Genomic DNA, 23178 nt, shown 5'->3' with positions numbered 1-23178 from the left:
TAGGAAAGAACTTCTGAGAAATGACGTGCCGGCAGGAGGAGAGGAGGAAAGCGCAGGAAGCTGAGTTCTGACTTTCTGCGTTTGCTCATGGTCACCTCCAGATGCTCTCAGACCTTCAGGCTAATGTCTGTCTCTTTCTTCTTTCTCTCCTGCCCTCCACTCTCATCACCTCTTCTCTTCCTTCCTCGTTGGCAATGAACCACAGCCAGACCCAGAGTAGTGGGTGACGTCTGTGAGGAAAAGAAAGGGACCCAGGAAGAGAAGCAGACAGGGAGAGGAGGATCAGGAGAAGAGTGTGTGGTGAGACAGAGGTTGGGAGGCACAAAAGAAAGAAGAGCTCAGAGCTAAGTAGCAGGGCAAAGGGGAAAGTGTTCTAAGATTGAGAGCAGAGACGTTGTACAACTCTGCGAATTCACTACAAACCACGGAATCGTACCCCTTAATGGGTGAATTACATGGTATGTGAACTGTGTCTTAATAAAGCTGCTACAGTTACCAAAAGTGAGCTAGGATTTAAAAGCTCAGGACACATTAATGTTTCAAAGCATGCTAGCTCCTGGCCAACTTCACACACAGCAAAGCTGCTCTGCCAAGAGCCCCACTTCAGGCCACAGGGTCACTTGCACGTCAAGGCTCCCCCACAGGTGGCCTTTCCTTGTCATTGGAAATCTGTAAGATGGAGCTGAAATGCAGGAAAGAGAGATACCGAAGTCAAGAAGCAGCCTGCTTCCGGGTCGTGTGGACTCGGTTTCTCTGGTGTTTGAAATAGCGAGGAGCATCAGTCCTTGTCTTTCACGTTCCCGAACACATTTTCAATGAGAGAACGCTGACCGGTAACTAGCAGGGCTGCCACCTTGCTTCCCAATGTTAGAACCCAAATTCTTGGCCTCATGTCACTGTTTAGAGACAATTCCATCTTGTCTCTAAAAGAAGAATATAAACGTTTAAACGTCTTTTGATAAAAGGGACCGGTTTCTAATTCTACATTATTTGACCACTGAGGGTCCTCTCTCTTCTCTGTATCTAGTGTACTTCTAATAAACACTCCCTTCTTTTGCCTTGGCGCGTCCCATTTCCTAGACCAGAAAAGTGAATGACCGTGTCTTTAGAAGTATTTACTCTGGGTGTAGCACATTCTGGAGCTTGTGAAGAAAGTACATAGACAGTATGCACATTCTTGGCCTAATTAGATCCTGTCTCAGTCTTGGGCCACAGAGACAGAGCTGTTGAATAACTCACTTCCCTACATGCAAGGGGTGCTACTATATTTTGGAATCTACTCCACACAGGTTTCTGAATCAAATTGATAAAAACAATTTTTTATGAATCTTGAGCCATACTTAAAATGTGGTAAGAATGTAAGTTACATTTAAAATATGGCAAGTATATACTTTCAGTTATCTGGAAACTTAAAGAAGAATATAGTGTCTGGAATGTCAGAGATGTATCTATGGGAAAAAAGTTGATTTTTGGAGAGGAAGTCTCTTCTCAGTGGAATTCACATTTAAATTAATGAGAAGTAATCTTTAAGATGCATGATTGATAAAAATAGCTCCTTTCTGGATCTTGGAGTACATTTACGAATAATCAAGTTATGTAGCAAATTAGGGGTAGAAATTGTCTCTAGAATGTCTGGGAATGCACATGGTAAATGATAAATTTTTCCATTAGTGTTAATGAACTGTGCCTGGTTAACTCCCCAGCACATCGGAAGAACAGAGCCCAAATCATCCATCTTGTACATTTAATTCATTTTGTTTATATAGTGCATCTTTCACTCAATGTTTCCCAAAAAGCAATTCAGAAAAGATAAAATGATGAGAAAATGCTTTCCAGAATTCTACAAGCTGACATCGAAACAAAGGAAATGGACAAGAGTCTTTGGAGAACTATAAGTTACTACCCTGTGCTTTGTGCCTATTCTGATTAGTATTGGTGGCTAGCATATTCATACAGTAAAATGGGAATTGCTTCCTGTGTTTATAGAAACTGTGAGAGAAGAGAACAAAGACTCAAAAAAGAAAGCATATTAAAAATAGTTCAAAATGCTATATTGTATAAGCACAAAACCTATAAAGCTTTGTTGCATTTAGAGCAAGATTATGACACATATATAATTGGAGGAATGTGTGAAAAAAAAAGCAAATGAAAAACAAGGAGTAGCAACTTGTATTTATATAACACTTCACTTCCAAAATGCTGAAAGAATTACAAATAAGTATTTTATAGTAGGCTCCTTGGAATCCTGTAATTGTTATTTTTCCTTTCCCTTATTTGATAATATATAGGTAATAGGAACAGAAAAGGATTTCTCAAAGATATTCACTGATACACCTTTTCTTTTTTTAAAAAAAAAAAGTTATTTATTTATTTTCAGAGAGAGAGTGGGGGCGGGGGAGGGCATGAAGGAGGGGGAAAGAGAGAGAGGGGGAGAGAGAGAGAGAGAGAGAGAGAGAGAGAGAGAGAGAATCCCAAATAGGTTCCACGCTGTCAGAGCAGAGCCTGAGGTGTAACTCAACTCAAACTCATGAACTGTGAGATCATGACCTGAGATGAGATCAACTGACTAAGCCACCCAGGCACTCCCACTGGTTCACCTTTCCAAGAGAGCTAAACCACTACCTTCCTCTGCTCCAATCCTGGGGCAGTTTCCTTTTCATGTCCTACGAATATGGGACAATTCAAAGACAACTTGACTTCACCATCATAACTGTTTTTTTTCCCCAGAAACTGGACAGTGAAAGCCCAGATAATAATAAAGTTGAAACAACGTGTTTTAATTGCCCCAGCGTGCACTTGCACAAAGTATGGAGGATCCTGCCACCTGGAACTCACTGTCCCCACCTCTGTAGTATCCACAGTCTACCTACTCACAGATGAAAACCAAATTCGAATGTGATTCCTTCCTCCCTTTATTCTCTCCTCCGTTCTCCCCAAACATTGAGCACCTACCATGCTCCAGAGAGTGTTCTAGGTGGACACACCACCACACACGCACACACACACGCGCGCGCGCACACAGGTAAATATGGATTCCCAGTGAAGGCAAATAAGCACAGAAGTAACAGGAAGGAGGTGAAGAAACGAGCCAGCACTGCCACCCCCGCACCCCCCGGCCCTGTAAAGAAGTTTTCTTTCCCTCCCCACCCCTCTACGCTGCACTTGGTGACCACTCACATTACAGTGTGAATATCACTTCCTCTGCGAAGCTTTCTCTGACTGCTCTGTTGCAAGTTAATCTACCGTCCAGTGAGACCCTAAGCATTCTCTGTGCTCGTTCTGTGATAGCCGTCATTTTTCTCTTCCATATTCAGTCATCTGTATTCATGTATTTCACATCTTTTCACCCTTATTAGACAACAAGCTCCTTGTGAATCTGTATATTCCCTTTATGACTTCTTGTAGCTTCTATCATAGTGCCACAGACACAGCAGTATTTCAACCAACGTTTCTGGAATAAATAGTGCAACAGATGGATTGTCTGTATCTCCATCCTAATCATACGTAGAATTCTAACGTCCAGTGTGACGGTATTGGGGGCGGGGGGACTTTGGGAAGTGGCTTAGGTCATGAGGGTAAAGCCCTCACGAATGGGATTAGTCCCCTCATGAAAGTGACCTTATGGCTCTCTCTCGTCCCTTCCACTGTGTATGGACATAATGAGAAGAAACTGGCTACGAGCCAGAAGGAGGGCTCGTACCAGAACACGACCGTGCCGACAGCTTGATTGGCACTTCCAGCCTTCAGAACTGTGAGAGATCAATCTCTTACATAGAAGCCATCCAGCCTGTGGGATTTTGTTATAGCAGCCTGAACAGATGAAGACAGTCAAAAATATCACTGAAGCGGAATCACATTTTGAAAACTGCATCTCTCATTGCTCAATAAATATGTGCCTTTTGATTTCCTCAGGAAAAAAAAAAATGTCTTCCATTATTTAATTCTCTATGTTGTAATTCTTCAATATTTTTTTTGAAAAAAAAACTTGCAAAAGCGATCTTCCTACTTCCCCGTCACATGTGTGCCAAGCACTTGGTGGAGACATGGCCTGGTGGTGACCACCACCCACCCAGTGCCGCCTTCAGGAGCGCTGTCCCGTGCTGCAGACAGACAAGAATGGGCCTGCAAGAGTCCCACAGGTGCGCTGGGGAGGGGCATGCTGTGGGGGCACACAGGAACTCCCACGACACAGATGGGGAAGCCATGGAGAACTAAGAAGGAGGTCTACGTTGTGTTACGAGTGGGGGGTCGCCTGAGGGAAGTGTATGCGTGACCTGGGACAGTAAGAGGATTTCCAGAAGTAGGACAAGCACATCCAGATGCTACGAGCCTGGAATCTGTGAATGGCTGCAATCCAGAAGGGCCTTCTAAGTCATGTTCATGCTTTTGCGAGGAACGAAGAGCCATCACTGAGTGGTGTCTACAGCAGAGTGGTGAGGTGGTCTGCTTAATATCTGGGAAAGACAAGTCTGATTGCAGCAGGGGAAACAGGAGAGGGCTGAGTCACTGAGAGAATAGCATGAACTCAAGTACAATTGAGACCACTGAGGAAGCAGACCCTACTGGCAAGATCGGTGACTGACTAAATGCCACGTGTAAGACAGGAGGACAGGTTAAGAACGATTTCTCAGGGAGCCTGGAATCTGGTTTTTGATTCCAGCACAGAGCATGATCTCTTAGTTCATGAGATGGAGCCCCATGTTGAGCTCTGCACAGACTCAGCCCTCTGTCTCTCAAAAATAAATAAACATTTTTAAAATAAAGAATGATTCATTGCTTTTCAAGTCAGGATAAATGATCATACCACTCAACGAAATTTTGGTGGGGCAACAAGTGCAGCTTTGAGCACGACAACACCGAAGCGTCAGACTAGCGTACAAAGGTTGCTGCTCATTGGGCAGTTGCATACACAGGTTCATGCTCAGGAGTGACTTTGGCTAGAGGAGTCCAGGAAGTCAGGAGCACTTAGAGGTCACTGAAACCATGGTAAGGACCAAGCCGTGAGTTTGCAGAGTAAGCAGGAGAGGAGTGGCTTTCAGACATGGTGCACACTGGAGAACTCTAAGACCACCCTGTAACCTGGGTCCTACCCCAAGTCAGTAAAGTCAGAATCTCCAGGGGGTGCTTGTACAAAGCTTTCCAGGTAATTCCATCCAGAGGTATGAAGAGTCCCTGAAGTGGAATGATGAAAGGGGGTCCTGGGACGGACCCCAAGGAAGAGTATGTTAGGAGCAGGTCATATAGGAAGCCGACAAGGAAGACTAAGGAGAAAGAGAAGGACATGAGATGGTAATGTCCTGGAAACCAGGCGAAGACAGGTCAGTAACAACGAAAGTAGCAGCGAAATGGCAGAGAGAGAGAGAGAGAGAGACCCCATCAGAGCTGCAGGACCTGTGGGGGTTAGAAAGGACCACAGGGTTCAGCAACAAGGGGGCAGCAGGTGACCTAGGAGCCACATGACAGGGCCGAAGGAGGGCTGGAGGCTCAGAAAGGGAGGGATATCGCACCCCTCAGGATATCTGGGGGTGAAGGCTGGAAGGGGCATGTAAAAAGTTATAGAGGGAATTGAGTTGAAAAAAGATTTTTTTTTAATAACAGAGATTTCGGTATGTTTACATTTTTATTATTCTTTTTTTATTGGATGTTTCCTATATACAAAAGGCCAAAAGACATCTGTATTTTGTTTAAAATACAATTATACAACAAATGCCTACGCATTTCCCATCATGGCCAAGCAAGAGAACACTGCCAGCACCGTGACAGTCCCCAGCGTGCCATGCACTAATTCCTTTTTTCCCTCCGTCATTTCTTGGTTCTTATCCAGTCTCATCAGCTCTGCACGTATCCCTATACAACAGTGTTTGGTTTTGCCTGTTTAGGACTTTCTACAATTTGCACCCCACTGAAGGCTTTGTTTTGGTTTTGCTTCTTCACATAACAAGATATTTGTGAGAGTTCTGCCCCTGTGTCTGGTGGTAGTTTGTTCATTTTCTCTGCTGCATCGTGTTCCTTTGTGTAGCTGTACTAAGAATGTGCTTACTCTTGTGGGGAAGATGGCCTCAGAAAGGAAGTGACTGGTTCAGATGGGTGATGAGGGGCAGGGCGGGTGGGGTTAACACACTGGCACTCAGAAGGACTCCTCTGTTCTTCCCATGGGGAAGGAGGCATGACTGGATGGTTATTTTTTCAGTGCAGCAGGAGCTGAGTCCAGTCTGCAGAAGGGTGGAGAAGCAAGGGCTGGGAGGGACTTAAAATTCTATGAAATAGCCACAGCAAGGGAAGTTCACAGACCTCCCAGAGAGTGCTGAGCCCGAGGAGGGGCAGCAGGGCCTGAGATGGCCAGCCCAGCGGCTCTGGGTGTAGAACTTCCCCAGCAGTCATCAGCTGCCCCCTGGGTTTAGGAGTAGGGAAGGGAGACAGCACTTATTGTCATGATGAGCTCATAAGTCTATTCAAACCCCGGCTCTGCCATTTATTGATAACCAGATGGCCAAACCTCTGAAACCAACCACAGTTTCCTCATCTGTAAAACAGAGATCAGATCTATTGTAAAACTGTGTGATGATTAAATATAATATCATATGTCAAATTCTTGGCACACAAAAGAAACCTAATCTTGAAGTGTCATTAAAAAAAATCTCAGTGGGTTATTAACAATGAAGCCACAATGGCGTTGTTAGAATTCTTTTTTGTTTTTTAATTTGAGAAAGATACAGAGAGTAAGTGAGGGAGGGGCAGAGAGAGGAGACAGAATCCCAAGCAGGCTCCATGCTGTCAGCAGAGTCCAATGCAAGGCTCAAACCCACGAACCATGAGACCACGACTTGAGCCGAAACCAAGAGTCGGGCACTTAACCAACTGAGCCACCCAGGCACCCCAAAAATAAGTATTCTTTTTTTTTTTTAAATGTTTTATTTATTTCTAGGAGAGAGAGAGAGACAGCGTGAGCAGGGGAGGGTCAGAGAGAGAGGGAGACGCAGACTCTGAAATAGGCTCCAGGCTCTGAGCTGGCAGTCAGCACAGAGCCCGACGCGGGGCTCGAACCCACGAACCGCGAGATCATGACCCAAGCGAAAGTCGGTCGCCCAACCAACTAAGCCACCCAGGCGCCCCCAAAAATAAGTATTCTTGATGCCCACATCCTGAACTAGCTGGAAAACACTGAATAAACTCATGGAGAGAATGCCTAAGACTTTGTACTAGTAACATGAGGAGAAGCTAGCCCTTACTTTTACTGTATCAGATGTGTTAGTAGTGGGCACCAGCCAGCCACCAGCATAGGCATCCGAGAAGATCAAACAGGGTGAACATGCTCAGACCTTAATGCAAAATGACATGTCTACTCTCAACCTCTTATCTGAGAGGCTATGAAGGCCCAGGCCCAGGAAAGATTGGAATGTTTTAGGAGCACAGTGGGCATGCGCCCTGGTCACGTCATTAGCCTTATCTGTCATCTTTCCTCCTCCGCTATTACCACCCAGGTCCAAGCTTCAGATGTTTGAATGTTTGAATCGTATGCAACCACACACACACACACACACACACACACACACACACACACACACACACACATAGTTGTTCTGTGTCTTAGCCACTCTTTCTTGCTGAAACCTCCCTTCTTTCCCCTTTTGCTTAAATCTTCCTCATCCTTCAGGACTTGGGGAAGGTACCAAATTTTCTAGGACACTTTTCTTGAAACTCTTCGATTAGTTCCAGGGACTTTCATGTGACCACCCACACATAACACCCCAAACTTACTGTTCTCACACCATTTAATTAACATTATAGGTATTATTCATCTCCTCTCCTGGACTGAAGGCTTGTAGAAACAGGACCAGATCTATACGTAGCACAATGCTGGGCAGATCAAGGACAGTCTACAAATCCTTTTTCAATGAAAGGATGAAAACTGTATGAAAAAGAAACCTAAGACATTCCGAGTGATATATTTTTGTTAAACACATAAATAATTCTTTTTATTGAAGATGTAAATGCAAAATTTAGCTATTTTTTAAGCCCCAAATTTCTGCAATGTTTTTTTCTTTAGTACCCAGCTCTTCCATTCAAAAGAAACCCCAAAAGACAAATAGGAATTTCATTGGCCACTCATATGGCCTTATTTTTAAATACTGTTAGATAACACCAATATTGATTAAATGAACATCAACTACGTTGTTCTCCTCGAGCCTTGCCATTTGTTTTAGTGTATTAGAGAAGAGCGGGATTTCAGTCATTGGGCATCGAGGTGCAGCTATATATTTAAATTTAGCTGGTACTTCCTAATGATTCCAGTTTGTTTTGTGACCAGAACAGCATCCTTCCCTGCAAAAAGCTTCCTTTGCAAGCCCAACCCATACCTCTACCAGAGTGGCATGTAGCCAGGCCATCCCTGAATTTCCACCAGTTACTCCCAACAGTAATTACACAAAGTCACAGATAATGAGGGAAAGCAATGGTTTCTTTTGCCACCAGCCGTTAGCTTGATTTTTAGAAATATGACAGCTAGAGATACTGTGCCGAAATCCTTAGCACTTATCCCTGTGAACAAAGATGAGAACCTGCTGGAAGCAACTGTCAAAAGGAGCCAAGATTTGCTGCCAGTGCGGGGACACGAAAGCTGGTACCCACACGCAGCTGGCCCGGAAATGCTGGGCATGGGAGGCTTTCCTCGTGCACAGGAGAGAACATCAGTTTGCAGCTTAATGGAACATGGTTTTTAGTTCCTTTTTTTAAAAGACTTTTTTGGTGTTTGTGAATTACCAGCAAAGAATTCTTAGATAAACGTGTGGGTGGCTGGGACGCAAGGAAGAGGCAGGGTGTCAGGCTTGTGTGCAAGTGGATGCTTGTTCAGGAAATACTCCAAGTAGTGGTACATGCTATTTTGTTCTGAGAGTTTGTCATCTATTTCACAGTCTAGTTTAAATAGCACAGAAGCCCGGCCAAGTAACACTTGATGGAAGACTCAGACTATTTCATGTGTGGAGAAGGATTAATTCCAGGGTAAGACCATGGTTTTTCATGAAAAATACACTTTACTGGAGGGAATTTAAGTCTGCTTTCATTATCCTGATCTCTCCCTGCAAGACCTGTTGTCTCATAGAAGGAAAAGTCATTTCTCTACCCCACTCAAAGTATGCCATAAAGGAAGCAGAAGACAGGTGAACAACTGGGTAGTAGATTCCAGAACACAAGGCTGAAGAGCAAAGATCTCCTAATTCCCAATGTAGCGAAGTGTTACCATTTTACTCTGTTCTATGTGTTTATTTTTAACCCATGATAGAGACATGCAAAGCAGATTAAAACCTAAGATGAGCACTATGGATTGTGAAGTTCAAATGAAGGCTGAGGCTGACGCAGGTGCATTTCCATCTCACTAGATGGTTGGGGTGATACCCAGGTCTCAGTTAACGGGAGACCTGGGAAGCTGGCCACCAGCCTCCTGTGTTGGGTGACAGTCCAGGGGCCTGGGTGACGTCATTAACAGCTTTCACCCTGGATGTTTGCTCCCTCTGCCCTGATATTAGTCTCCAGAGAGGTAGGAAAGGCCAGGCAGCCTCCTTCCAGCTTGTAACTAGCTGACACGTCTGACTGTCATGGATCCACTTCCAGGAAGCTGTGAGTAATGTTGTCCGGAGAGCCACCTCAATGAGGTCGCCTTTTTTTGCAAACTTGTTTTTACTGAAGTGGACCCTACATTCAGAATGCACAGATTATAAATTGTTTTTACCAACTGAACACTCCTGTCACAAGTACCCATGAATAGAACCTGGCTCCAGGAGCCCCTCCGCTCCCCTCTTATGGTTACACTGCCAACCGTAACCAGAACCCTGAATTTTTATATAGTTGATAAATGGTGTCTGTTTTTGTATCTTATGTGAATGGAATCATCCAGGATTTACTGTTTTGAGCTTGGTTCAAACATTTCCGTCACCATCACATTTGTGAGCTTCATTCATGTTGTGTGTACTTATGAGTCGGTTTGTTTCCACTGCAGTACAACACCCACTGTGTGAACGTGCCACAATTTATCCATTCGCCGTTGGTGGGCAATGATGGGAATTCAGGTTTGGGCTATTATGAATGGTGCCACTGTGAACATTCCTGTACATACCTTTTCATGGAATTTAGGCACACATTTCTGTGGGGCATATAACCAGTCACAGAATTGCCATATCTTGTAAAACAAATTTTGGCATTTACTACATAACTGATGTTTACAACATTGTATAAATGGCCTCCAAGATGAGAGCTCTGTTTATTATATCAGAATGATCTGTTTTCCATTCACACTTGAGCCTTCTGCAGCATGCATGATTATAATTGAGGTCAATGGCGTTGTGTCTATTTTAGTAATCAGCACGATCTTTTGGGATACATAGCACCACATTATTTACTTTGGATTATTGCTCTGGCATTTCTAATGCGGTCCTAAACCATCCTCAACTGCACCCACTGTTATTCACTGAAGGAATTTGAAAATTCACTAATAGCAGCTAGTCTTATAAATAGGCGATGTACCTTTTCCATCTGGTTCCACATAAAGACGAGCAAATGGATATTAAATCTGACATATGTGGGCACTGAATTATAATAACAGAAATTAGAGTATGATGCTCTACTTATTATATCATCAAGATGAGAATAATTGAGACAAAGAGGTAATTAAAATCATCATATCTAGCTTAATATTTTCACCACCTGAGCCTTCATTTCAGATTTCTGACTTGTAAGTTTTTTATTGAGAGTTCATGTTTTACAAGTAGTATTTTAACGGCTCTATATACCAAAGAGGAGGAAGACACTCAGGTAGCTTATACTCTTCTTTATTTTCTATAGCAAATTATGAGTAACAACTAAAATTGTCTTTAAATAATCTCCCTGCCGTGTGTGTGTGTGTGTGTGTGTGTGTGTGTGTGTGTGTGTGTGTGTGTTTGAGCTAGGAATAAAAAATGTACAGTTTGGAAGGAATCCTGGAAATCACTTTGTATTGCTTTTCCTTCATGAGAGAACTTAACAGTCTCCTTAACAGATGATTATCCATATGAAGTGAGTTTGTTTGTAGTTTAGTAATATTGTTTCACTTTCTGACCTAAATCTCCCTAATCTACAAATGAAAGACATAACTTCAACTACCACCCCAGTTTCACATATACACCTGGTAGTAGTTGGAAGACATTTAATTTAACATCAGCCACTTACCAGCTATGCTATGAGGAGAAGACACAACTTGTCCAAGACTCATGTTCTTCATTCATAAAACAGAGATAACAAAATTTACATCATAGGCCTGCCTTGTGTATTAAATAAGATAATGCATGATAAAGTATTCTATAAGTGGTCAAATGATATGCAAATATAATGTGCTATTAATTAGTATTCCAAAGGAGAAACATCAACATTTAAATTCTGTATCAACCTTAGTCCATCCTACTGTCTGCACTGCAAGTGATTTTCAAAAATCAGTTGTACTATTGACATTATCCTCATACATGAAAGGCAGACAGGCTCTGCTATGTTACCTTTTAATAACGGTGTTTATCTAAAAATTAAGAGTCTCCAAAAGAATGACATATTGACATAGTGAGTGACATATCTATAAGAAACAAACCACAGTGAGTGACAAACTTCCTATTCTTAGGGATGTTATTTCTTGGGGGAAAAAATCTATTTTAAGTTGCATTACAGAGTTTCCTATGCATTCAGATTAGCTAGGACAAATTCTTTGACAATTTGAGTAACTCCAGGAAGTCAGAGAAAACTGATTGTGGAATCATATTCTTTTCCCCTGTGCCTAGCAGATAATGGAAGGAATATTAATCTTGATTCTTGAGGTGTCTTTAGGAAAGTGGCTATTCCAACCCAATTCTTTCTGCTAGCAATAGTTTTGTAGTTATGGGTCTTGCATTTGGAATATAGATCTTGAACTCAAGATATTTACATTTTAACAAAAAGTGAAATTCACATATGGATAAGTTCTTTGCAGTTGGAATAGGTTCTGTCCAGGCAGTATGGTTCAGCTCTTAAGAGGATTATGTTGATAAATATCACTTAGAGCCAACAATATGGTAGGCAATGTAACTAACAAGGAAATGTGAAATCACAGTCCAATCACCATGTTTTGCAGATGGAAAAACGGAGGCCCAGAGATAGTGTGAACTCACCCTTTGTCCAACCACTTGAAATTATAAGGAACCTTCTTAAGTTACTTTAAATTAAGAGCTACATGCATTTGAAACTTTTTATCTTAAAAAAATAAATGGAAAAATGAAACTCTCCAGTGCAGGGATAATTACGTGTCAGAGTCAGCTAAGAATCTTGCATCTGAAATGTCTTCCCTAATGCCTGGTTAAGAGGTGCCACTGGAGGTGGTACGTGGTGATGGAGAGGAATAAAGAGGGGCTGGGATAGCTTGCAGGGAGGTGCATACAACCCCCACACGTAGACACAAAAGATCAAACTGGCTGTGCCCCAGGATGCAGAGGGAAAGAATGAAGAACTGAAAATAATGAGAGAAAAAATGAGAGACACGAAGAACAGAGGCAGAGGATCCAAGGTCATTTAACATTAATTTTGGAGAGAAGAGTATAGATAGCATACAAACAAAACCTTATAAAATTCTTAGAGAAAAATGATATGAGATGGACAAGGACTCTGACCTAAAAACTGTGAAAAAACATACAGTACTCTAGGTAAACTCAAAAAGAAGGAAACCATATCTAGACATATGCAGGGGGATTTTCAATTTCATAAATATGTAAACACATAAAGACTTTCTATAGGAAACCTCAACAAAAGGAGTGCAGACTACCTCTGCCACCATCAGCAGGGCTGGCATTAGACTTCGCCCACATGGCATAGGAACAGAAAGTGATATCAAGTAACGCTGATGGAGCTCTGAAGGAAAAGTTCTGAGCTTAAGACCTCCATCTCCTTTCAAACTGATTTCATGGGTGAGATGCACAAATATTTTAAATGTGATATAAAGGTGCCACAGACAAATTAAAACAAGCCTTGAAAAGAACTGTGCCAGAACAGGAATAAAAAATGTTAAATCAATAAACAGGTGAAGGGGATTAAGGAGTGCACTTGTCACGATGAGAACCGGGTGATGTATGGAAGTGTTGAATCACCTCCTGTACACCTGAAACTAATATTACACTGTTTATTAACACTGGAATTCAACTTAAAACTTTTAAAAAATGCAAAAACTGCACTGCAAAAAGGACTGAGGGTATCACCAGAACCAGTAAAATTTATAGAAGTAAGCGTACATGGTTGTTTTAAGTATGACTGTAAAATTGTTTCCCCATTTTTGCTCTTTCCAATAATTGATCCCTATTGCTTAAAAACTGAAAAGAAAAAAAAAGTATTGTAAATAATCACAAGTTCAATTAATATATGGGTATGTTGGATTAGGGAAAAAAGAAAAGCATTTAGTGTTTCAAGTTCACAAAAAACCAGATTAATGTTCTATGACTTTGATAGTCACATAAATGTAGTTTTAGAAGTGCATTGGAAGTCTTCAGAATAACCAATAGAGAAACTAAAGCCTTCCTTTTAAACTAGAGCTTAGCAACACACAAAATGCTCTGGAAATGAAGGAAAGAATGAAGGAAGGACCCTTCCCTCCCCCTTACCATCATTAAAAAAAAAAAAAAAGGCAAAAACTTAGGGCACAAAACAAGTTGGAATATATACAATTTATATAATAATTTTTAAAAAATTTTTAATGTTTACTTATTTTTGAGAGAGAGAGAGAGAGACAGAGACAGAGACAGAAGGAGAGTAGGGGAGGAACAGAAAGAGAGGGAGACAGAATCAGAAGCAGGCTCCAGGCTCTGAGTTGTCAGCACAGAGCCTGATGTGGGGCTCGAACTAATGAGCCTTAAAGCTGTGAAATCATGACCTGAAGTCAGCCGCTAAACTGACTGAGCTACCCAGGCAGCCCTATAATAATTATAACAATGACTGTAAATAGGTCAAATTATGTTGCCAACAGGAAAAGACTCTCAGATGGGACTTTACTTTTAAGATAGTTTACACTTTTGGAAAAAAGCGTATCTAAATAAAATGACATGAATGGCTACAAATAAAGAACAGACAAATATTTTCTCAAAATTAAAACAAATTCTGTTTGGCACTATTAATACAAGACATGCACAGAGGTCAGGGAAAAATATGGATGAAGAGTCATTTCTAACTAATACAGAATCCACAATACAAAGAGATAATGGTCATATGTGTACCAAATAATATCTGATTAATTTATCTGAGAAATTTTTAACAAAAGGAGAAACTATTTGATCCTTTATTGAAAAACAAGTAACAAAAATTGTATATCCTGTCTGATTTTTATTGTGGAAAATGTGTGTGTGTGCGTGTGTGTATACACACATACATACACACACACAGACAAAAAAAAGCTTTAAAAATGAAACGCATTTAAGACATATAAGTGTGTACTTGGAAAATGCGTGGTTTTTATTTATTCTTGAATACTTCTGTATATTAACCAAAATTTCACTATTGACCATGGATTAATTCTGTAGTGAAATGGTATCAGTTCAAAAATAACCTCTATGGTACATGGCAAAGGAAACAACCCACAAAACTAATAGGCAACCAACGGAATGGGAAAAGATAGTTGCAAACGACATATCAGATAAAGGGTTGATATCCAGAATCTATAAGGAACTCACCAAACTCCACACCCAAAAAACAAACAACCCAGTAAAGAAATGGGCAGAAGATATGAACAGACACTTCTCCAAAGAGGACATCCAGATGGCCAACAGACACATGAAACGATGCTCAGCATCCCTCCTCATCAGGGAAATACAAATCAAAACCACACTGAGATACCACCTCACGCCAGTCAGAGTGGCTAAAATGAGCAAATCAGAGAACTCTAGATGCTGGCGAGGATGTGGAGAAACGGGCACCCTCCTACACTGTTGGTGGGAATGTAAACTGGTACAGCCCCTCTGGAAAACAGTGTGGAGGTTCCTCAGGAAACTAACAATAGAACTCCCTTATGACCCAGCAATAGCACTGCTAGGAATTTACCCAAGGGATACAGAAATGCTGAGGCATAGGAGCACATGTACCCCAATGTTCATAGCAGCACTCTCCACAATAGCTAAAACATGGAAAGAGCCTAAGTGTCCATCAACAGATGAATGGATCAAGAAGATGTGGTTTATCTATACCATGGAATACTACATGGCAATGAGAAACAATGAAATCTGGCCATGTGTAGCAACATGGATGGACCTTGAGGGTGTTATGCTGAGCGAAATAAGTCAGGCAGAGAAGGACAAATATCATATGTTTGCACGTATAGGAGGATTAGGAGGAACTTGATGGAGGACCAAGGGGGAGAAGAAGGGCGGAAATGGTGGGGGAAAGGGAGAGAGGCAAACCATGAGAGACTCTTGAAGGCTAACAAAAACTGAGAACTGATGGATGTAGCGGGGAGGGCAATGGGCATGGAGGAGGGCACTCGTGGGGATGAGCACTGGGTGTTATGTGGAAACTAATTTGACAATAAACTATTTATAAAAAAAAAAAAAGAGCAGAATAACTTGTGGGACAACTTTAGATTGTCAAGTACAAAACAGAAAACATTTTATAGCAAACAGAAAAATACTGATATAATAAGCAAGAGGGAAAAGATAAACAGTTGAGAGAATGAATCCAGGAGATGTAACATGTACATATAGTATGAGATGTGAAAGCTGGGTGAGAGTTAATATTGCATGAAAAAGTAGGAGGAGCTTTAAAATAAACATGAAAAAAATTTTAAAGCATAGTAATTGAAATCAACAACAGTAAGAAAAAGGTGAACAGAGATGCCTGGCTAGCTCAGTCAGTAGAGCATCTGACTCATCTCAAGGTCATGAGTTTAACCCCCACACTGGGTGTGGAGCTTGCTTAAAAAAAGAAAAGAAAGGAAAAGAAAAAGAAAAAGAAAAAGAAAAAAGCAAACAAAAAAACCTGCAATGTAAAATAATATAGCAAACTCACAGTAAGAGATAAAACCTATTAGTCATTCTAAACCATAAACCATAAACCATCCTAAAAATGAAGCATCTAAGTTCTTCAATTAAAATAAAAAGATCAGGGGCACCTGGGTGGCTGAGTTGGTTAAGCATCTGACTTCAGCTCAGGTCATGACCTCACGACTCGTGAGTTCGAGCCCCACATCGGGCTCTGTACTGACAGCTCAGAGCCTGGAGCCTGCTTCAGTTTCCATGTCTCCCTCTCTCTTTGCCCACCCCGCACCCCCGCTCACACTGTCTATCTCTGTCTCTCAAAAATAAATAAACATTAAAATAAAAAGATAAAAAAAATAACCTCTGGTATTATTTCTAAGGGAATGGATTTTTTTATTTGTCTACTTTTACTTTGATTTTGTTTTTAAGGTGATTTAAAATTACCAGACACTATTATTTTGTCCTCCCATTAATTGTCATAAACTGACCTTAAACTATAGTCACATCTACTTTCATCATAATAAGAATACATTTCCTACAGTTCATGGAATTTGAAATTTTGTACTTAATAAAATCCATAGAGTATGTCAAAGAATATATAGTATCTTTGGAAATCAATGCTTTAGTTGCTATAAAACTAAGCATTCCATATGCAATCCTCTTCCTTAAAGGAAGGAAAAAACCAGAATTCTCACATAATTATTTCCCAGGGAGTAAAATCAGACATATACATTAACCTTCAATAATTTTAAGTAATGGACAGAGGTGATTTAGAGACCCAAGGCTGATTTTTCATTACTTTATCAATGCTTTTACTAAATTGGGTAATTAATCATGTCATTTTGAGAATTAGAAGTATTATCTAAAGGCAGATACTCTTTTTCTTTTTACTTATTAAAGTAAAAATACATCTGCAAGTTTATTTTTAAACTTCCACCCAGTTCAATTTCACCATGTGGTTACATGACAGGCCAAATGACAAAGGAATCAGATAAAGTGAACACATGTCATAAAGGCACTGTCTTGATAAGATCAAGTTTTAGCTGCAGATGATAATAAATTAAGAAGTACTATGCATATGAAATTAAAACCATGGCTCTGAGAATCTTTTTGAACATAGTATTCCAATCAGCTACTATAAATTCATAAAATTTACAGAGTCAAGGGGCGCCTGGGTGGCTTAGTCGGTTAGGCGTCCGACTTTCGCTTAGGTCATGATCTTGCGGTTCATGGGTTCGAGCCCTGCGTCGGGCTCTGTGCTGACTGCCAGCTCAGAGCCTGGAGTCTGTTTCAGTCTGTGACTCCCTCTCTCTCTGACCCTCCCCTGCTCACGCTGTCTCTCTCTCTCTCTCTCTCCTAGAAATAAATAAAACATTAAAAAAAATTTACAGAGTCAAACTAAATAGAAAGTCATTTTATTTTCTTTTGTTGTATACATAGAAAAGTATTTTCTATGTGTACCAAGAAGAAGGTGCTATTATGACAAGGCAGAACAACAAAGAGTTAGAAATAAAGTTATAGACTAATAGCTAAATTATTATTTGGAGATAAACTAAGTTTTAAAAATAAGTTAGAGAAAACATGGCAGATTGGAAAACTGAATTTATCCTTTCTCCTTGATGATAAATACATCCTCTCATTACTAAATAAAACAAATAAATGAATGAGAAGGTATAAACACAAGAAAAGCACAAGAGAAAAAAATGACAGCAGGTGGGTCAACACATTTTTGAAGCTGGAAAATGGATCTGGTGAGAGCCAAGAGTCAGCAGGACAGGATGGCATCAAAGCACCCAGGAAATGTTTGCAAGCATTGTGTCTGTTGGCAGGAACTTACTCAGAAGAGGAGGCTCACTGGTAATGGTCTCCTCCACCTTGGCTGGGTCCCTGCCCGACCAGTGGATGGAGCTCACCAGCTGGCAGGCCCCACGCGTGCAGACAAAGCTGTGTACCAACTTTCTGGTGCCTCGCTCTCAAGAGTGAACACAGAGGACTACTGGGATAAGAGAAATGTCCTTCACATAACAGAAAGAGGCCAACCGACCCCACCAAAACCCAAGTCAAAACCCAAGTGCCGGGGCACCTGGGGGACGTGGTCAGTTAAGCCTCCAACTTGATTTCACTCAGGTCATGATCCCAGGGCCATGGGATTGAGTCCCCAGGTGGGCTCTGCACTGAGTGTGGAGCCTGCTTAAAATTTTCTCTTTCTCTGCCCCTCCTCTTGCTCCTGAGCACTCTCTCTCTCTAAAACAAAACCAAGTACCTGAAAAAAACAAAACAACCCAAAAAAAACAATGCAGGGAGCAGAAAAACAACAGTCTCAAACGCTATAGGAACATTTCCTAGAAATAAAACAAATGACTTTGCAGCCTGAACATATGAATGAAAACTTAGTTCAGAACACCAGGGACAGAGAGACGGTTCTGAAAATGTCCAGAGTATGGGATTCTTGCAGAGGGTGGGGTGAAGGCAGGGGAAAACCAATCCTTTCTACACACACACACACCCTAGCACACTTCCCCCCTACACAAACCCAGATACCACCCCCCCACACACATTCCATACATATATATGCACATACCACATAAACACACATTCACACACATACCACACATTAGTACATTCCATGATACACACACACACACACACACACACACACACACACACAACTGGCAAAATGATTCTAGATAAATCCTGAGCAGAGGCTAAGTTGTGCCGTAAGTCTCCATGAACAGCACCCAAAACATCTTACATGTTAACAAGACATCCTCACTTCTGAGCAGCAGATTTCTTTTTTCTAGTGTGTTCTTCATGGTGTGGCACTAGCAGTGTGTGTCCTGTACCCACACATGAACACCAGGGCCAGAGGTCCTTACACTGTAACAATACCGGGCTCTTTACTTAAAGAGTGTAATTATTAGCTCCTAAATAAACTACCTTTGTACATTTTATGACCCAGAGGTAGACAAACACTTCCCAAGTCTACATTCTACTGATTTAGAAAAAACAACTTCCTTTCGAATCCTGGACCCTGGCTTAAAGTCAGTTTACACCTTGTAGTCCCAATATTGTCATCTTTAAATATTTCAATGTTAACAAACATACCTACTTCATTTTATTCACTATGTAAATTCATTCAAATCACATGTAAATTGTGTGATAACCATGTGCCCAAAGTCTTATTTTCACACTGATAAGAATTGATGCAATTTCTCTCAAAAAATGGTTTATGCATATTTCACATGAACTCCAAACAGCTTTGAATATTACTGTCAACCCCTTGACTGTTTTAATGAAAGCTGACGTAAACCTGTCTGAATCCCATCTACAGAGGACACCCCGAGGCCCACGTCATCTCTTAAAGTCCTGTATTATTTTCAGTGTCTTCCGTGGTGTCCTGATGTCACGGCTCTCCTTGTCAGTGGCACGAAACAAGATGCTGACAACTTATTTTAAGAACATTGTTTACTTCCTTTCAAAACACTGAGATTTCAATATTAGAATCAGAAATTCTGACAAAAATGGTAAGAACAAGATTAACTCCTTGCAAGCACTTTGCTGCCTGGGAGTATTTTAGAGACGAGCAGCTGAAATCGCCGTCTTCCTTACCGTGGCTCTCCACTTCCAAGCATTCCCCAAGCTTGGGAAGCAGGAGTCAACTGAGCTGTTTCATACAGGCCTTGGTGAAGCTGGAGGGGTTTGTGGTTTTATCATTTTCTTCTTTTTTTTTTAATGTAAAAATATTTGCTTAAAATTCTTCTGGACTAGAGACTGTGGAAAGCATTTTGTAGAATGATGACTACTTGGTAAAGGTATATATGTTTATGACAAGAGGGAAAAAAATGCTTTCATTTTAGAATATGTAAGCGTAACTTACATGCTTCAGGAAACTCAAGCTAGAGATGATTATAACAGCACATCTAGAGTCCTGGGAAAATGCAGCATCTTAAAATTCTCATCTGCCGCTTACCATCTCATTGATTTATAAGAGCAAACTGTACAATGACAACTTTGGGGTGTGTTATGGCAAATTTCTAGCAGGTGCAGTTAGGTGTGTGTATATGTAATATTTTCAACAGATAACACCAAAGATACATATTGAAGAGTGATATTTTTCATCTTGCGAAACTATGTAAGATTAAGACTACAATAATTGAAATACAGGAAGACAAACCCCAGAGAATATGAATGATTTATCAAAACAGTTCTTGCCCAATTAGTTCTGAGAGAATTTAAGCAAATTCTTAAGCTATACTCATAGTTACATCAGTACGTTGACTAACTTAGTAAATGATATTTAGAATAGGATGACCTAGATATTTGAAAACAAGAGTTGGTGTTTTAAAAATAAATCAATGTATTGACTGAAAATGGATACAGTCAGTCAGTGAGTAACTCTAGCATCTCAAAGCTAAACTTGATAAAGACAAGACCTGTCACTGAAGATGATTAAAGCAAGAGAGAGAATTGCCCAACACAATTACACATAAGGTACTGGAACTAACCTTATGTTGCCCATGACCCCCACCCCCATACCTCCATAACTGCCTTACAATCAACACTAACCTCACCAAGAGCTCATCCTCATTTCTTGAATACAACATAGTGTTAAATATAGTAAAAGCTTTCTATCTGCTCTTTTCATAAGTAAGTCAGAATTTATTTAGCTGATAGTTTAAATGCCTTATAAGATCTAAAGGCAAGTTCGAGGACCATCCAGTGGTCTAACTTTCGTCTTTCCCATTCTAGAGAGAAGCTCATCACAGGTACTCATTGTTTGTTATTTTTCTTTTTCTGAGATAATGGAATCATTACGCTTTTGAAGACTTTTACTTACAGGAGTCCCGGCCCTCTCACAACAATGTCTAGGGCAGGAGAAGAGCCAAGACCCAATCACACAGGTGTTGCTCCGAGCAGCCCTGTGAATAGTGAGGTCTCAAGAAAGAATGCCTTGTGCCTTCTAGTTCCCTAAAAATGTCCCATTTTTCTACCACATATGTGCGGTATTTCACTTTTCTCCTGAGGTTCATAGAACGCCTTTCTTTAAACTCTACTTCCATATTCTTCTAGTTTCTTCAAAAGGTCTGAGGCCAAGCTTTAAAGGCTATGTGGTGGATGGAGGAAATCATGTCGTACATTCTCAATATTATTCGTAATTAGACACTACAAGTAAAAGCAACACTTGGACCTCTTTGTGCCATTCTGAGTGAGAACACTTCCGGAAAGTTGCTGGAACAAACTGGAGCACACCCACTGTGACTTTGTTTTTAAGGATACATCTGAGCAGGGAGAGGTGAGTGAGGCACATGTAGGAACAGTGTGGGAGGCAAGTCAGCTGTGGTGAAGTGGGAAGAAGAGACCTTGGCTGAGGTACATAGCAATCGTAAGGAGCTGTCCAGCGTGGCATTTGTTATTTCAGCTCCAGTGACTCAGGAGGATACACTCCAGAAAGAACCAAGCGACACACCAACTGCAATGTTATGGTCTTGCTAACTTTCAGGATGATGACTCAAGTTTTGAAGGAAGCACTAAGTGACCAGTTATTTCATCTGGAAATACCCGCCACTCAAAAATCTACTGTGAGATGGCAGAACATGGTAAACTCTCTAAGAGCTATTCCATGGAACTTTCTGTGCCATCTAATATGGTAGCCACTGGGCATACATGGCTATGTGTGACTGTAACTGAAGAACTGAAGTTTTAATTTGGTTTTATTTTAGTTAATTTTAATTTAAACAGATACATATGACTAGTGACTAACCATATTGGAGTTTGCAGCTCTAGATTTAAACAAACAAAAAAATGAACAAAGAGTGAGCACACAAGAAAAGCCTAAGGAAGATTCTTCATAGCCACACACCCCTGTGGATGTCTGACAAGTGGCTCTATCCGCCCCAACAGGGGCCTCACCTATGACAGAGCCCTCTCTCAATGATGCAACTGCCCCCCCCTTCCCTCCCTTATGTCTTTACTCTCTTTTCCTCCTTCCCCCACACAAGTAGGGTTCAACTCTACTCTCCTGGTCCGTGAGTCCTAAACATTTGCCCAAGTACCCAAGATGTTTGCATGTCTTTCTTTTTTAGGGATACTAGGTGATATTCATTTCTTTTAAGTGTTAATACTGTATTTACACATCTAACATACTCATTTATACTATTTGGAAGTATTTACCATTATTTCTTATAGAAACATTTGCTTTGATTAATTTAGGACTATTTTCAGCACTCTCTTCCAAGACTGCAATCACCTGATAAAGCCAGGACTTCCATTTGGATCTCTTTTATTCAAACAAATATTTTTTTTGCTTCACACATTATGTAACGTATTCCTTTCTCTTTATACTTCTCTGTGATATGTGTTTTATTTATTTGTGTGTTGAACAAACTTTTTTAGTTGACATATTCTGTAACTAGATCACCAATCTGAATAATTCATCTATACATTATTTTACCAACTGATGGGAACAGAAAAAGCAGTACAGAATTCTACGGATTTATTTGTACTTACTTTTGTAAGCACTTGTAGGCACTATCCTCTCTATACTATTATGAAATATTAAAAACATGGGTATATGCTGCAGTATAACTTCGCACTCATTATCTTCTGTTCTGTCACAGAATCATCCCATCTCCAAATGATCAAGACATAGAGAAAAAGAAATAGGGGAAAGGTAAAAACAAGAGGGGGAAAAGGCAAGAGGTTCTGGAAGTTCTCTAGAAGACAGCAGGACTCAGCACTTGTGTGGAGTCAATTCAGGCCTGGGGTGGGACCCAGAATGGTGAGAGTATCTGATGGCATGGGCACTTGTTAAGGAAAGTGTCATCAGAGGCTCGGGGCAGTGATGTGGGTCTGGGCAAGGCTTCATAGGTCCAAAAAGTCTCCAGGAAGGCCAGAGGTGGGCGGGCAGCAGGAAATGCCAAGGAGGGGCCTTAGGAACACAGAGAAGGGAGTATAATGGCAAGGCATCCGGCTCCAAGAGAGTCATTTGTGATGCTACCTAGAACTGCTAATCTGCATTATGTTCCAATTCATCCCTGTAAAAATTTAAACAAGAAAAAATTTTACCTGTGATGTCCTGAATACCGTGGACCACGGATATGGCCTATTCCTCGGCACCCTGGAGTAGGACAAACAGCTTGACCTGGAAGGATTTTCACATCATTTGCTCCTTCAGGAAGTAAAA

General features: G+C 40.9%; 1 protein-coding gene across 1 annotated transcript in view; it reads right to left on the bottom strand.

The window, feature by feature from the left end:
- The window catches only part of L3MBTL4 (L3MBTL histone methyl-lysine binding protein 4), a gene marked incomplete at its 5' end in the record, with an annotated part of 293576 nt that overhangs the window by 136972 nt on the left and 133426 nt on the right, over positions 1-23178 (bottom strand). Inside the window, one exon of the mRNA XM_039219339.1 lies at positions 23061-23163. Coding sequence (XP_039075270.1) covers positions 23061-23163 — 103 coding nt within the window. The remainder of the gene's footprint in view (positions 1-23060; positions 23164-23178) is intronic.

Source organism: Hyaena hyaena, unplaced genomic scaffold (assembly GCF_003009895.1).
Source record: "Hyaena hyaena isolate Hyena2069 unplaced genomic scaffold, ASM300989v1 scaffold_812, whole genome shotgun sequence".
In the NCBI taxonomy this organism is placed as follows: Eukaryota; Metazoa; Chordata; class Mammalia; order Carnivora; family Hyaenidae; genus Hyaena; species Hyaena hyaena.
Note: the sequence above shows the minus strand (reverse complement) of the source record. Positions and strands in the feature narration are given on the sequence as shown.